This window comes from Botrytis byssoidea, assembly GCF_014898295.1.
Source record: "Botrytis byssoidea strain MUCL 94 chromosome Unknown BBYS_029, whole genome shotgun sequence".
In the NCBI taxonomy this organism is placed as follows: domain Eukaryota; kingdom Fungi; phylum Ascomycota; class Leotiomycetes; order Helotiales; family Sclerotiniaceae; genus Botrytis; species Botrytis byssoidea.
The window spans coordinates 58,225-74,671 of record NW_024065870.1 but is presented as its reverse complement, the minus strand read 5'-3'; the positions used below and the strand labels follow the sequence as shown (position 1 = coordinate 74,671).

Below are 16,447 nucleotides of genomic sequence, written 5' to 3'. Positions count from 1 at the left end.
TGCTGTTTCGTGTGGGTGAGATTGCCGTGGTTGGTAATTGATTGTCGATATTGGGAAAAATCGCAAGTCGTAGCAGGATAAGATACCGGCGTCTATACATTTTTCTGGTCGCGATTCTTCTCCTTGTATTAGCAAGTAGCGTACAGCTGATTTTCCCAGATATCTTTCGATGATCCGAGGACATCAAGTCGTATAGGAAGCCAAAGTGCGAGTGAAACATAGACACTTGACGACGGCGAGTTACCTCTGCATCACGTGCAGTGAGTATTCACAGATCGCATTCCTATGACACCCACGCATCGCAATTGGTTAGCATTGTGTATGTGTATTTGGTAGCGGAATACATGTGAAGTTTCGCGTTCGGCATTTGTTTGTTAACAAGATCTGAAGAGCGTGTTTGGGAGTCGGCACGTGACCTTTATATCCGAAATTGATATTGTCGTAGAACAAACAGAAAACACTAGAAACGAAGTTATCAACATCCAGCTTTTCCTGTACGAATCGGTGATAAGAGCCTGTATGTATCAGCTTGCAAAGTGCTAGGCAGTTTGTCTGGTCTAAGGGCTGCAGTTTTTTGGTACCAATCAATGTGTGTCCGGTTTATGGCACCAAAAGGGCGAGATCAAAGTTCTTATTCGTGAATCTTGATCGAATATGAAATCTAGAGGTAAAAGCAAGATGAGAGACGTGGCTTGCCAACAACACGGAATATTAATGACGAAAATTTCGTCTTCTCCCGCAGCTATCATTCCTTATTGTCAAGATCAAACACCTTTACTGGCGTCATTTCTAGGATCCATCATTTTTACTGATGTCCGAGCTATATTCTATGCTCTCGCAAACCAATTAAAAGTCCATCATTTTCAAAATATCAAGCCTTACATGTGTGCCTGATGCGAATCCGGGAATCCGAGTGCGAAACTATGTCATGTAACATGTAGCAGATCTGCAATAAGAACATTCCACAGACTATACTATGGATCGCAAGCTTGTTAGGAAACCTTAATCGAGAAGGTGTCACTTTAGACTTCACTTGGCTCTTCCAGCCATCACCATTCTTATGCGAATACATTGTTCATAATTGGCTGCGCGAGTGCGAGTGCGAGAAAAGACCCATGAGGATGGATATTACGGGGAATACGCGTATTTATATTCTCCGAGTATGCAGATCAGCAAATACACTGACCACTATTGGATATTCAAGTTTCACGTTGGTTGTGGAACTGCCATCTTAATATCTTCGACGACGACTAAAAGTGGCATGTCAAAACAAATGCGAGGTCCGAGAAACACTTCTTTATCGGCTCTACTTGCGGGCAGCCAACGTTGACGGCGTTGAGATGTGCATAATGTCCGGCATTGATTTTCTAAATTTTCTCAATCTTCTAAGAGGGGGGCCCAGCAACTCTTCGTCTGGTAGTGGGTGTCCCCGGGGTCTTTTGATCCACGATGATGGCAGTGGTCATCATAGGCAGTGCAGAACTCGCTATGTTGCTTGCCTTGTGCGAGTCGTTTCTTCGGACCGTCCTATGATAGGTTCATCTAATATGACAGGACTTAGTTGAAGTGTTGTAATACAGGAAGTCTTCGATGAGAAGGGGGCTGTTCTGGAAGCTTTTGATATGATAAATACCTCGATCTGCTGCTCTAGAACAATATTCACAATTCACTCACATTAAATCACTTCAATTTCGAATACACAATTACTCCTGCAAGCCAATATGAGACTTAACGTTCTTCCCGCTACTCAAGCCTTTGGCTTGGTCACTGCTAGAGCTTACTATTACCAACAAGATGCCATTAATGACATTGAAGGTGTTTGGATGGCACCTACAGATACCGACTGTATGTCTTACTCATCAAACCTCTTCTTCCTCTTCTTGACATATACTGATATCTCATAGTCCGCGGTCCATGTCCCATGATGAACACCTTAGCAAATCATGGATTTCTTCCACGCGATGGCAGAAATCTCACGGAATACAACGTTGTCAAGGGTCTCAACGATGGTCTCAACTTCAACAAATCTCTTGCAACAGTAATGTTTCAACAAGCCATACCAGCTAGCCCAGCTTATCCCAATACAACCTTCTTCACCCTGTAAGTAACCTCGATCCTAACTTCTTTCACTGCCTACCCCCATATCTACAGCTCAACAACTAACACCCACCAGCGACGATCTGAACCGCCACAACGTCCTCGAACACGACGGAAGTATAAGTCGTTCCGACGCCTATTTCGGCAACAACCACGTTTTCAACCAAACCATCTTCGACACCACAAAAGTATACTGGCCCTCCGAGGTCCTCACCGCTCAGCATCTCGTCGACGGTAAACTCTTCCGACAAATTGTATCTCGCTCCACCAACCCCAACTTTACATTCACCTCCACCACGGAAGCATTCAGTCTTGGAGAGATGGCCGCGCCAGTTGTCGCTTTCGGTGATAAATTTGCGGTTACGGCGAATAGAACTTTGGTTGAGAGTTGGATTGGTGAGTTTTGTCCCTGTTTTATTCTGTAATGCAAAGGTGGAGACTAATTTGATACGCAGAAAATGAACGATTACCTACTGAACTGGGATGGAGTAAACCAGTCGAGGAGATCACTTTGGAAGATATCACATACGTGACAGAGTATCTTGGTAATCTTACCACGGTTCAGAGTGATATTGTTCTCACACCAAGAAATCAGACTACTAGTGCCCATGCTAAACGTATGGGTCATTGGGGCATCTCCATGTAGAAAACTTGGTAGGAGATGCGGGGGAAGCATAGCTGGGATGATTTGGGATAGACATTTGGCTAAATTGGATGAACTTGCGTGGCGTGTAAGGATATATTGGCTTCCTTTTTGTATATAGATTCTAAATTTTTGAATGGGATACTTCTTCGGCTTGAACTTTCGAGTGTGGATAGATTCGGTTTGTTATACCCCAATTGATGTAAGCATTTTCACGAAATTAGTTTAACAATGAAAACATGAACCTGTAGTAAGAAATACATGACAGAGAGATTTAATCCACAATCACATATGCAAAGATAGAGACAATGTTTCAAGTGTTTATATTTGAGTATTGGAATTGTATCTAATGGCCCATTTACCGGAAAGAGATTCCCTACAAACTTCTTATCCACGCTAGACCGCCACGTAAACTGGCCCAGTATGCTGGAAGGAATCCCTCATTCTTTCATCGTAACACCTAATTCAATTGACTACCCATTTTTCGAGACAGGTATTTTCGGAACCTTGCCCATCCGAATTGGCGAGGATGCCGAAGAAAAAAAGATCCAGTTGGTACCCATCAGACCCAAAGGTTAAAGTCAAGCCAAACACACTCGGCACTTTCATGTATCGGAATATCGAAGAAGCAACAACAATTCCATCCGCGACGAAGTATCAGAAGCTACCTACCGAAATAGATAGTGACCCGGAAACCCCGAGCCAATACATCTCGTGCCCTGTAGGGAAATACTCCATTTCGCCCCATGGCGACTACAAGACGTGGAAGATAATCGTTTGCGCGACAATGAAGACACCAATAGTAAACCCAACCATGTGCTCATCTCTATGGTTGAAGACACGAGGGATTGCGTGCTCTTTTTAGAGCTTTGATGAACTCACTATTGAGAAGTAAGAAGAAGTCGAGGATGGATTGTTGTTGGAAGCTGGCATTATCTCACAAGAGAATAAGGTACCTATGTTGCAAAAGTTGACTAGGTGACGCAGACTAGTGTCCCGCCACGAAACCGAAAACCCGTGGTAGTTTATGTCGTACCCAGACCGAAAATATAAGAGAGAAGGCTACCGAAGTAGTAATCCAGATCTCAAAGAGAAAACTAGACCAATGCGTCCTGCCTCTCACCATGCTTTCTCTCCCTAGAATCTGTGATATACAACAAAGAAGAATCGATTGATGTACCAGACATAGTGGAGGCTGGTTCGAATGTAGAGGGTGAGGTAAAGTGAGTTTAGACTAGAGCGGGGAATGAGACAAATCAGAACCTTGTCTAATAAAGGTCCCCAAAAGGGAGCAGCCGTAATAGACGGTACATTGTTACGTGCTTCTGTTTGTCTGATCCAGAGTTGGAACCTCTCCAACCAAGGTTCCTGAAGCTGGCAATTCCGCACGTTGTGGACCCGTACAAGGAATAGTTGCTTCTATTGAATGCTGTCCAGAGTTTATCAAAGGTGGTAGTTTATATCATTACCAGACAAAGAGATCAGAAGAATTTGACGAAAAAGGTAGGTAGTAATCCAGACCACAGAGGGGAATCTGAATCAATGCGTCTCGCCTCTCAAAGACCATCCGCCGTTCCAATTGATCATTACTAGTATGAAGTAGTAAAACCAATTGAAACTATCCCAATGAGGTTGAATTGAATTAGGCTGGAGCGAGGAGAGTGTAACAGAATGGGACCCTTGCTAATCAAAGGTTCCTAAGAGCCGGCATTGACATAAATCAAATGGCAGTACGTCGTAATGTGCTCTCGTTTGAAATGTGATTCTGAAAGCAAGGCATTGATGTACATCGTTTGGCAGTACATTTCAATGTTGCTCGTCTTGACATCAGAAGCTACCTAGATCGGTAGTGATTTATATGAACTTCGAAAGGTTCATCAAAATCAATTCGTCCCGCAGTCGGCCCGCAGGGAAACATGGTCTTTTAACGTCTTGCCAAGGACGTTCAAGAGACGCTGGAGACTTTGAAAAGACGTCGAACGCTACTGCACTCGACGAGGCTTGCAATAATTACATGTTGATCTTCCAATACCCAGGCCATGAGTAAAGAAGTGCAAACTCAAGTGGGCTTTGAAGAGAATCTTCGAAATTGCAGTTCAGCGTAATGCCGAAACGGAAAGATGCCTTATTAATTGGTAGTTTATGTCCTACCGGACATTTGAAAAAATTTGATGATCCGTCAGTTAAGTCGAACCTATTTTTGAGATATTTAGATGGCTGTATTGAAGTAGTGACTTGGATATGGGAACTTGAGAAGTTATCCAAATCGATGTGGAGACCGAGTTTAACGTCATGCTTAGGCCAGCAAGCGCTGAAGTGAAGTACTCTTGGTAGACGAAGTCATGACTAGAGTACGGGAGAAAAGAAGCTACTTCTTCTGGTCGAACAAAGTCCGAATGGAGTTGCCAGATAAAGTAGAGCATGGATATGGAATTAGAAGAGTATCCGTGCTAATGCATCTCGTTTTTCTGGGGTAAAATGAGGTATGTGATTTACGACGCAAGTTACCACTCTCATCGAACACAAACTTTCGAAATTCCAATACTCAGACCGCGAGAAGAACTCCATGTTGTAAGGGACACTTCGAAAAAAGATGTCGAGATTTTAGTAGTTGAAGTCATACTCAGACTATGTGAAAAAATGCTGCCGAAGTAGTGACTTGGGCACATATTGTTGTCGAGATATCCAAATCAATACGTCTCGTCTTCCGCGTACAGACGAGAAATAAGCCTTTTAGAGTCGTGCTCAGGACAGTTACGTTGAAATTTTTGAATTGATAGCAGGACCTGCGGATCCCGCCAGTAGAAGCCTATTTTAGTCGAAGTTGTGCCAAGACTGATGAAGAAAGCTACCGAAGTAGTAATTAGAATACGGAGAGTTTTTAGTTCCTTGTCGGTATATCCTAATCAATGCGTCTACACCCTAAGGGCGAGGAAGCCTTTTAACGTCATGCTCAGGACGATCTTTCTGAATAGAGCTCGGGTCTTTGTCAGAAAAAAAAAGAAACTCAGAGTCTTCCCAGACACTTAGAGGGAAAACTGCTGGAGTAGTAATTTGAACTTTTTTTCAGCAGTGCTAACGCACCACAGAGTGATGTAAACATCGAGGAGAAACTCAATCAAGAGAATCCCAGAAAGGGTTGACGGAGCACAACTGAGTATACAGCGCTCGGGAAAGAAACCCACTCAAGAGGTGTCTTTGCAGCTGATTTGAGAGTGTATGTTTAGGTATGCAGCCGTCGGGCGAGAAACTCGGTGAAGAAAAACCCTATTGTAGAGGTGAAACTTGGTAAGCTTCACGAGTTTGAGCGGACTAAAGGTCCCAGCCATGGTGTGCAAGAGATAGCACAGAGTATTGCTCGGGATTGCCTTGCTTTTAGCACTGAGCTTTGTCGGCGGTAGTTTTATGTCATTCCGGACAAAGACCGAGACTATCGAACGATGTGGGAAAAGTTTCGAAGTTATGCAGTCGATATTGTCGTGCGTCGTGTTTTGTGGTTTGTGGTTTGACCAAGCTCATGGTGTGGATGCAGAATATAGACATGTGCAGATCATCTGCCCAGTTTCTGGTTAGTTGGTAAAACTCTCCAATAAAGAACGGAAAGGAAGTGAAGACTTACGCCGACATAGGACATTGTTCTTCATTGATGTTGGAAGGTGACATGAGAGCCCCGAAGGCAGAAAAATCAATGTCAAGAAGCAGAAGAAACGAGAACCCGGCAAAGAGCACACCGGCCACTTTAGTGGATAGAAGAGCAGGTAGCTCGAGACGAGGACGTTCTATTGTGCGAAGCTATGTCGGCGATTGAGGAGTATAATACCAGCTTGTATAGATGCCGTACTTAGATTGGAGACGCAGCTATCAAGTCTCGTTGACTCGGCGGCAGCATCATGAAGTTGAACAGAAGATGCGGATATGATCTCTGTGTGAGTTCACGGTCCTGAGCAGGAAGGTCTGCTATGTCCACTGTATAGAAGTCAGTATGGAACAATAGTTGAAAAGTAAGATCGAACGTTTTTGTCAACCAAAGTAGCTGCTGAAAGACAAGGTGCGGTAGGACACATGTAGTTGATCAAAGGTAGAAAAGGATGGAGATGGAAATCAAACATACCACATCATATTATGAATTGCACAAAGTAATTGCATCTTTGCTTATGCACCGCAAATATTGATGAAAGTCAAGTCGCAACTTGAAGTTGTAAGATCGAGAAAGCAAAGTAGAAGGGGAGGTTGGAGTATTAAATAAACAAATCTTGAGGCGCAGCGGATGGCGCTTTCCCCGCAGCTGTAATAAGTGAATTTCGATTGTGCTCTTAGCCTCGGTGATAATCTTGTTTTTAGGTATCAGGGCGTTTCAGGAAATGAGAAGCATGGTATGCCATTCACTTCAAGTATGATATTTCAAATTATAGATACTCTGCGTGAAATGGACCTCGGAATACTCAGATATCCAAAGACGTTCCTGATTTTGGAGGGTTGTCAAGTTGTCATTGACTCATTGTTATTGTTGTTGTTTTGCTGCAGTTTGAATAGAGAACGTAAACAAGAAATGCGATTTCTAATGAGGGTCTCCTGGTGAAGGCAGAGGCAGAGAGAAGATTTCGAGTAAAAGTAGTAGTATTATGAGCCTCTTATATTCAATGGATATTCAATAGGAATGGATTATTTGAAGAAGTGATGGAAGGTGAGGTGAAGACAAGGTGAATGAATAAAGACAATCAGAAATATTCAAAAGGGCAGTGCAAATTTGAGCTTTGAGGGATAGATATTCTGGATCATTCTACCTATTCACTTTAGCTCGTGACCTGGTACTTTGAAGGAAAGTTTTGTTGCACATCTGAAAATTTGTACCCATTCTCGAATTTGACGTAAGCAAGTTGAATGAGCCAATAGATTTGTGAGCGCAAAGGAGAAATCTCTCATTCTTGAAATTCCTCGCGAGAATGGCCAGCGACGAGAGCGGTGTGCAGGTTCTGCAAAAGCCCCCTTCAAAAAAAATCACAGCACATATTCCTCCTTCCACCCAGCACTAACCAATGTCACAAGAAAGAAATAAAAATACTCTCAAGCCGCGGACTCTATGGTCAGCCAATCCTCCAATTTTTGCAGCTCCAAGATCTCATGTCAAGTCCCCAACTTATCCGCTACTGGTCAACCGATTCACCCTACCTCGTCTATATATATCCTCATATCACCAATCTATACATCAAGAAACAACAAAGTTGGGTGGTCGAGTGGTATCTTAAGTTAGTCCGCGACAATAGATCCGTTCAATGGCCGCAAGGTACCAGCCATCGTAGCTGGGGTCCCCACTTGATGTTTCTTGATAACTTCTATTTTTCTCTCTTTTTTCATATTTCCAGGGAGCCATAGTAAGGAAGTTAAGGTATGCGACGAAGAATCCTTTTGCTTGGGCTGGTTGGGCTAGTTGGTACACGAATGATGGGAGAAGGGTCAGATGAGAACGAAGGTGAGAGCGCATGTTGCGAGTCTATTTGAGAACTCCCTCCTTCCATCTAACATACCAACGGCAGGAACCAAATGCGTTTAATACTTTGTTTCTGCCCTCAGATACAGACATTTCTGCTCGACACAAATAGTATGCAATATTAGTGACTCAACCATTACGATATTGCAACGAACTCTCCCCGACATCTTTTAAAATAGAACTTCAAACCTTTCACTTGAAAGTGAAATTCCCAATTAAAGATTAACTATTTGAGGAATACAATCGTTAAGATTCAGAACAAAGGATATTGGCGAGAATGTGAATGTTTCTGAAAGGGTAGTAATGGTGATTGAATCATTTGTAAAAGCTTGTGACCCCTTCGCCTTCGATAGATGCTTTATCTATGACAATTTCATCTAAAATAATCGGCAGAATCTCGCGAGGAATCGTTTCTTAGGCATTTACTGAAGCCAGCTTAATGCATACAAAGTTCACATGATGCACACACCATTCATGCTCTTCTTGATGTCCCAGACTAGCACTATATCTTCTTGAATCGACGGCGACGTTCTAGCCACAGATTCAGTATCTGCAATTTTTATCATATTGTCTAGACTGATGTTTTGGACGGAGCTTATAGGGATTTTTGGTGCCTGAGTGCAACACATCAATGTAGATGACATGCGTTGGAGAAAATGAAACTAGCCTCCCACGAAAGATTCTCGATGCGACTGAGGTAAGAGAGTAAGATCTACTATGCCTAGGAATGTCCGAGTATATGCCACAAATTATAGATTACAGAAAAAGAGTGAATCGCAAGAGTCAACATTCACAACTCACGAGCACTAGCCTGTTTCCCACCCTCACGACTCCTCACTTGTCCTAAATATATAATCAAGAACATCGTGCATTGTACTATGAACTCGGGACTGGCGAGCTCAAAGTGAGAGAAGGACCGCGTCATGATGGTGTATCAAGGGAAGATATAGGATATATGAGACTTCTTTATAAATTTGCGGATTCACATACAAGTCTCCACGTACCGACTCCTGCACACAAGTTACAATATGACTTTCGGCCCCTCACCACGTCTTAGATTCTTATTTCCCCAATCACAACGGTAGACTTACACAAGTCGGGTATCAGTGATCAAAATCAACACAATATTGCAGAATCTCCAAAGCTTGGGCAATAGTCTGAAGCATGAGAAGCCGTGGAAGATTTATGATGTCGTTAACAAGTCAGGTGCCTCGGGCCCACATTAGTCCACCTCATAAGACCTCACGAATCACTCTCTGTCCAGCATGCCTCAAACTCATAAGATATGTAAATATGGATGTGTCTGACTCGAAAAAAGAAAAAGAGATTGATCATGATGGGAAGGTAAGGAGTTCTTTTAATTCTCCTTGGTGTTTTTTTTTATCTGGCCAGCTGTCTTCTATTTTTCTGTCCAAATCTGCTATCACGAAGTATTCGTATCATTTCTCGCTCAATTGTTGATTGTTTCATGATTTGCTTGATGATCTGAACACTATGGTATGCATGAGTATGAGATTCAAGAATCTAAGCTTACAAGATTCACAGTCCATCGTATCTTCACGCGCATCGGGAGCCTCTCCACCTACATCCCCTCGCTCACCAACCCACCTAACCGGTCACAAACCCAGCAAATGGTACCACCTCCAGCTCCGTACCATCGCTCCCTTCGCTCTTCCTTTGCTATCCCTTATCGGTTTCTTCGGAACCTTGGTCCTTGGAGGCAGTAATGGGACATTCGAACACATCACCAGTCTTGTGAGACAGAAATCACCTTCCGCCGTTTTCCCAAATGCGAAATATTTGTTGTTGAAAGAATATACGGGGATCAGAGCTCTCGATAGGCAATTGACTGTTCTCGTGACTTTCTTTGCTCCGGTTGTTGATAGTAGAAATGCTGCATTATGGTTGAATAGTTTTTATGGGCTGGGACAATTCGGAGCAGCATGGACATTGTTGGTGATGGAAAGTTTAAGAATGGGGAATAAGGGAAGGGCTGTTAGTTTGTAGGTGATCCTTGATGTGAACACAGGGCTACCTATCTATTTCCAATTTTCGTGATTTTGTTTGATACCTTCATGGTGGCGAATCGGATGATCAATATTTCAAGGAACATTACTGACCTTACACAGCATCGGAACAGTTGGATTAATCTTTCAAAACATTACCTATGCAGTTACAGTACCACTTTATCTTTTCATCCACCTCTTAACATCACCAGTCGCAAAAGCATTTCCAGGGACGCATTCGAATAGCGTTCTACTCATCTCGTCCCTGGATCTAAAGATTTTACCCCTTTCAATCACCCTAGCATACATTGTTCCATCTATTCTTATGGGCCTTGACGCCCCATCTCAAGTTTCAGGACAGACCCATCAAAAATTCATTGCTTTGTGGCAACCCTTCCCACTCTGGACAGTCATTATCCAATGGACACTTCGTTCATTCTTTCAACTCACTGGATCGAACCTCTCTTCGAAAGATTCCAAACAACCACTAGCACCACAGGGAGCATCATATCTTAGCAGCGCAAAGCATGTGTATCGCTTCGCCCTTACTTTATGTGTATTGACGCATCTTCCTATTCTCCTCATTGCTCTCGTCCCCGCCTCAGTCATCACAGATATCCTACCTAAGCTTGCTCCGTATGCTAGTCTAAACTTTTTCGATGTCTACGTTCCCTACTTTCCCTTTCCACTTTCTCATCGAGTGTCGGATTTAGCAAATGGCGCTCACACATTCCTTCAATGGGATTTGGCAGTTGGCTCAACAGCCCTCTTGTTATGGGCGGTTTTATTGTATCGTAATGCTACTACTGAAAAATCCGTTGTAGATCCTGACACGAGTCTTCCTTCATATCAGATCCGAGAGATGCTAGCTGGGGAGGGGAATTCAGTCGGGGCTTTGAGGAGAAAATTATTGGTTAAAATTGGTGTATGGACATTAATAGCTGGTCCAGTTGGAGCAGCCACAGTGACAATATGGGAGAGAGATGAGATCGTACGACAGAAGATTAAGCAGGGTATTTGATTTGAGGTTGATAGTGTTGAGGTCTTGGCTATATGGTGGGTTGTCTCTTGGTAAAACTAGATGCGACGTGTATAACATGAAATGTGTGAGTATCTTATGTAGTAGAAATTGATCAATTTGCTGTTGCTGCTGTTGTTGTTATAGTAAGAAAAGATTACCTCACATTCTTGAACCCTTCTTCACTCGAAAGATTGTCCTTGATTTTGAATAAACATATTTCCGTCACAACCAAATTTTAGCATTTCACTTTGAGTACCTAGTAACAAATGCAAATCCAGCACAACCTTAGGGACGAAATGTCCGTGTCACACCTAATCCAAAAATCACTTTAAATCTCGTACCCATTGTCACTCCTCACTGCCACCGCCCCAAAGCCTTCTTGTCACCATTCATGCACGTAACATTTCACAACTTCTGACTCTGTACTTTCCTGCAAGTGAGGCCCTGGAATTGATCTCGGATCTAGGGGGGTTCTCTCTTTTTTCTATGGCGATTGCGCGAATACCCTGCTTTCTGTTGCTGATCTGATAATCATTCGTCGTACGGAATATGTGTTGTATATGCATGTAGATGGATGAGTCCAAATTCCAGTTTTCTGTCATTCGGCTTGGCGTGAAGAAGTGCAGCAAGTGGGGGAATAATATCAATTAAGATAACTATATGTAAATGTAAATGTGAATGTAAATACAAATACTCATTCTTGTATTCGATGCTGTAAGGGACCGATATTATACGGGATACTAGATAGAGTGGGTGAATGTGGTAGGTGGGATTTGTGATGCGATGGAGACGTTTCACGGAAAGGGACAGGTAGGTTGGATGGTACTGCAGGACGGGATGGATAGATGGATAGATGGGAAGAAGGAATTATGTTTGATTTTGATGGGAAATGTGGTAGGTGGGTTGGGAAAGAAAGTTTATACTAATGATGATTGTATTGCACTGTTTTGATAATAAGTGGCAGCAGCAAGAGTAGGTATGCTTTTGCTTAGGTACTTTACTTTATCAATCCTTGGATGAACGGATGTTTGTATGGATAATAAATAAGTTATACAAACGGAACGAGACACCGATTAGGATTACCTAATCGACGAGTACAAATTTTGAGGACCAGCCTACCTCGAATACTTGAATCATTTGGAACCTTTTCCACCACAGATACTTTCTTTCGTCATCTCTATTCGTATACAGAGATTGTCTTCACCATCGTGGCAAAAGACACGATATATCTTATGTACGCAATCTGATGGTTTGGGGGTCTCTTTGGGAGATTCAATTGAAGAGATACCCGTTCGCCAGATTACTTATGTGCGTGCCAATAGCTACTAGATCTTATATGGTCCATGTAGGTATCGCAAATCAGAAGTCTATCGTAGAAAGGAATCAAGCTCCAACCTTAATCTGATCTGTGCGAATTGAAGAACTCCAAGTCAGATAGTTATCCCAGCTTCTCATAGTTCCAAGGCTTGATGATTAAGACCCGCTTAAGCTATTTCCTCGCTCTTTAGCAGTGAGCTGGACCAATCATATATAGAGAAGATCATTTAAATCCTGAGTGAAAGAAAGCTCGCTCCGTCGAAAGAATTTAGATCGACAACTTTGACATGGTTTTTGACAAGAAGCTATACCTCTTTAGTCAGGTTCTTCCCCATTTAAACCGGGATTGTAGATCTTGTACATATCATTGCTGAGGACTTTGTGCAGGCTCCGGACAGACTCCATTCACACTCCATCCAGAATTAAAGTTTTGGCTGTAGTCTGCTTCCTGCATGATATTCCATAAAAGAGTCTGGATCGTCTCTAGTACCTACCTCGCCTCTCTCGCCCGCTCAGTGCCGCCCGCACCTGCCAAAAACTATTGACCTATTTTAGTCTGCTACCCTCGCTACTCTACCTCTCTCTCTCCCTCTTCCACATCTTCCATGGAGGAACGTTCATTTCTTGATCTTTGCTACCCTTTATCTCACTCTTCTTTTACAAAAACAACATTCATCTGTCTGACATTACTTTTTTGATCATCACTACACGTCAGATTTTCATTTTTGGCCAATCATTCATCCCAAGTACGAGTCTTCAGCCTTATCGCTTCTTATCGTATGCATTCATATTGAAGGACGGGCGACTTCGGGAAAGCCGAGGAATCATTCTATAACTGGTGTCTACCTCTACATACTTTCTAGCTCTATCATCTCGTGGCTCAGTTTTTCAATACTTTGATTTGTCTTAAAACTGCGCACATCACAATATCCAACATTCACATCAGACATTTACTTTTAGATCCCTGTATTCCTTCCTCTTGCTTTGGCTCACGCATTTTCAATATTTCTCTCATCCGAAAATCCACTTTTGGAGCTTTCCATTGCAATGTCAATAACAGCGGCAAGTTACGAGCGAATATCCAACAAATACGAACCACCTTCGAAAGGGATAGTTGATATCTATTCCCAAAAGGGCTTTGTGTTGGATAACAACGGTGATTCACGGTGTGTAAGATCGATCGTTGAGTTGCCCGTTCAATTGCCACCTTCACCAGCCGATAGTGACATGATGGATCTTAGTCCGCCATCCTCTTCGACCTCTCCAATTATTCTTGAAGAGCAACGAATCACTAGAGATATTTCACGCGGTACTCCTGGCGATATGCAGAAATCGAGTGTGTCAAAATCACCAGAGCAAAGGCAGTTGGCAATGAAGAGAAGTCAGTATTATGGTGATGCGTTTGCATATCGGGAATCGGCGGGCAGTGCGAGAGAAAGAGTGAGCAGGGATAGCATGATTCTTTGTGAGCTGGTGACGAATGTTATTGTAAGCTTTTCCCTCTTTTTCTCTGGTCTAACTTACATCTTCGCCTATTCAAAATCAGCTGCTAAGACTTTGTACCATAGATGCGTGAAGAACATACCCTTCTTACAAGTCTCTCTAATCTTCTTTCAACTCGCTATCAGCGTCCTGAATCCTCCATCTTCGTCACTCTCAAACACTCCGCATGCTTTATCGTAGCTGGAACTTTCGAACCTGCATATATTATGACTATAACCGGGCTTCCATCACAAATGCAACCAACTACGAACAAGAGAAATGCATCATTACTCCAAAATTATATGGCCACTAGTGAATTATATGTTGAGCCGGAGCGTGGTATTATTAAATTTGTGCCATTGGCCGAGGAGAATTTCGCAACAAACGGGAAAACGGTTGCTGGTGAGATAGAAGAATTGGAACGAGAAGTTGCAAATGAGGCATCGGGATTCCGCAATACACACTCGTCGGGAAGCGTCAAGAGTAAGAAGAGACAGGCTGGAAAGTCCTCTAAGAATCAAAAATCCAGGCAATTACCAACCCATGAAGAATATACTCCATCCGTCAGTTCGAGGGCAACACCACCATTACCGCCTATGCCAACTAATGATAATGCATTGGATGCCAAGTCATTGAATGTGCGGAAGTTGGGGAGAAGAAAAAGTTTTATGGCTGCAGTTTTTGGAAGCAAGTCCAAGTCTTGAAGATAGCGAGATGGTATATGTGAGAAGGTGATTCAGATGAAACATCTTGAAGGATATTTTGAATTAATGGGGAAGAGGTGGTCTAGCGACCCACAAAATTATAAAAGTGCTTGCATTATGGTTACCTGTGTAGCGACGGAGTTTACAGGGAATATGATACCTGCAATATATGCATGGATGGAAAAGATCGATACGATCAATGGGATAGGAGAATACTTTGTGAAAGGGTGATTGCTTCATTGGTTGGATACGGCGTCATATTATAAGAATGGCAAGGTGGTCTTTATGGATATCTTACATGGGGCTTCTCTCATGTCGACTATGGGAATAAATTACAAGAGGGGTTCATGGGGTAGGGATATGGAATGGAACGAATACAGTAATGTTAATATTAGGATTTAAACGTTAAACTTCTCTTGGCTCTTGCTATTAGGCTTGAGCAGGAGGCAGAATATTAATACAATCCAGAGGTTTTACTTGAATGATTATTATATTGGATGAATTATTGTAGTGGATTGTGGTTCTGTGAGACGTGAACATGAGGGGAGAATATGCGGATTGATCTCGTTTTTAGAGTAAATCATTATGATGTTTGTGTGTATGTATGTATTAGGTATGTATAGCATAGGTATATTCAGAATGAGGATACTACGGCTTGGAAATGAGATACTGAGGGGAGGGTAATGGGGTGGAGGGATGAGGGTTGAGGTTGGGGGTTGGGGTTTGGGTTTTGAGGTTTAGAGTTTGGGTGACTGGGTGACTGGTTGACTGGAGGAGAGAGGTTGGAGAGGGGTTGCTTGGGTAGTTGGGTAGTTGGTTAGTTGGGTAGTTGGGTAGTTGGGTAGTTGGGTAGTTGGATATATGTATTTATAATGAGGAGGAGAAAAGGAGAGAAGAGAGGAGAGGAGAGGAAGGAGAGGGAAGGGAAAGGAGGGAGAGGAGGGAGAGGAGGAGAGAGGATGGAGGGAAGGGAGGTATGGAAAGGTAGGTAGTTACATAATATATGATAGCTGGGTAGGCCCGGGTAGTATGATAGGTTGTATATAGTAAATTGGTAGGTTGTATATGGTAGGTTATTTATAGTAGGTTATATATAGTAGGTTGTATAGTGGGTTGTATAGGAGATTGTAATTCTCAAATTCTCATTGTGTTCTATAAAATGGTCTTATGTTATATTATATATTTATATTTATATATAAGAGGGAATGAATGGAGTGGGATTGGATGGAGTGGGATTGGATGGACCTGGGTAGTATATATCTATTTAGTATATATCTATTTAGTATATATCTATTTAGTATAACGTGATTTATTATCGAGTAGACCATATCATTAAGTGGGCCATTTCAAAATACACCAAAATTAAGGTTTTTTGAATATTCATATTTTAATAACTAATCATTATTTTAGAAAAAGAAAAAAAGATTAAATAATAATAAAAGATTAGTTTTCTAAAAATCTAGTTTTTATATTAATATTTTCATTTTATATTAAAAATGTGAAAATTGTTACGATTTTCGTTACAAAAAAATATTCCTAATAATAATTCTTATATTAATTCGAATTTCTAATAAATGATGAGATTTTTGTAATATTTATATAGTTAAATTTTATAGTTTTAATTTTTAAAAAATTCTATTAATAAATAAAGAAAGTGCATGGTTATATATAAACGAATTTTGTATGTAA

The 16,447-nt window shown here is 42.0% G+C and overlaps 3 protein-coding genes across 3 annotated transcripts; all 3 read left to right on the top strand.

Moving 5' to 3' along the window:
* Nucleotides 1-984: 984 nt before the first annotated feature.
* On the top strand, nucleotides 985-2,911 carry EAE97_010595 (uncharacterized protein). The gene is made up of 4 exons (XM_038881110.1): nucleotides 985-1,845; nucleotides 1,905-2,100; nucleotides 2,174-2,493; nucleotides 2,553-2,911. Exons 1-4 carry the CDS (start codon nucleotides 1,722-1,724, stop codon nucleotides 2,741-2,743), a joined length of 831 nt encoding a protein of 276 aa, XP_038727971.1. The 5' UTR covers nucleotides 985-1,721; the 3' UTR covers nucleotides 2,744-2,911.
* A 6,610-nt stretch (nucleotides 2,912-9,521) lies between these two features.
* Nucleotides 9,522-11,255, top strand: EAE97_010594 (uncharacterized protein; the record flags this gene model as incomplete). The annotated part of the gene is made up of 3 exons (XM_038881109.1): nucleotides 9,522-9,572; nucleotides 9,774-10,231; nucleotides 10,358-11,255. 3 exons carry the CDS (start codon nucleotides 9,522-9,524, stop codon nucleotides 11,253-11,255), a joined length of 1,407 nt encoding a protein of 468 aa, XP_038727970.1.
* Nucleotides 11,256-12,912: 1,657 nt separating this feature from the next.
* EAE97_010593 (uncharacterized protein) lies at nucleotides 12,913-15,238 on the top strand. Its single transcript, XM_038881108.1, has 2 exons — nucleotides 12,913-14,060; nucleotides 14,141-15,238. Exons 1-2 carry the CDS (start codon nucleotides 13,620-13,622, stop codon nucleotides 14,756-14,758), a joined length of 1,059 nt encoding a protein of 352 aa, XP_038727969.1. The 5' UTR covers nucleotides 12,913-13,619; the 3' UTR covers nucleotides 14,759-15,238.
* Nucleotides 15,239-16,447: the final 1,209 nt, after the last annotated feature.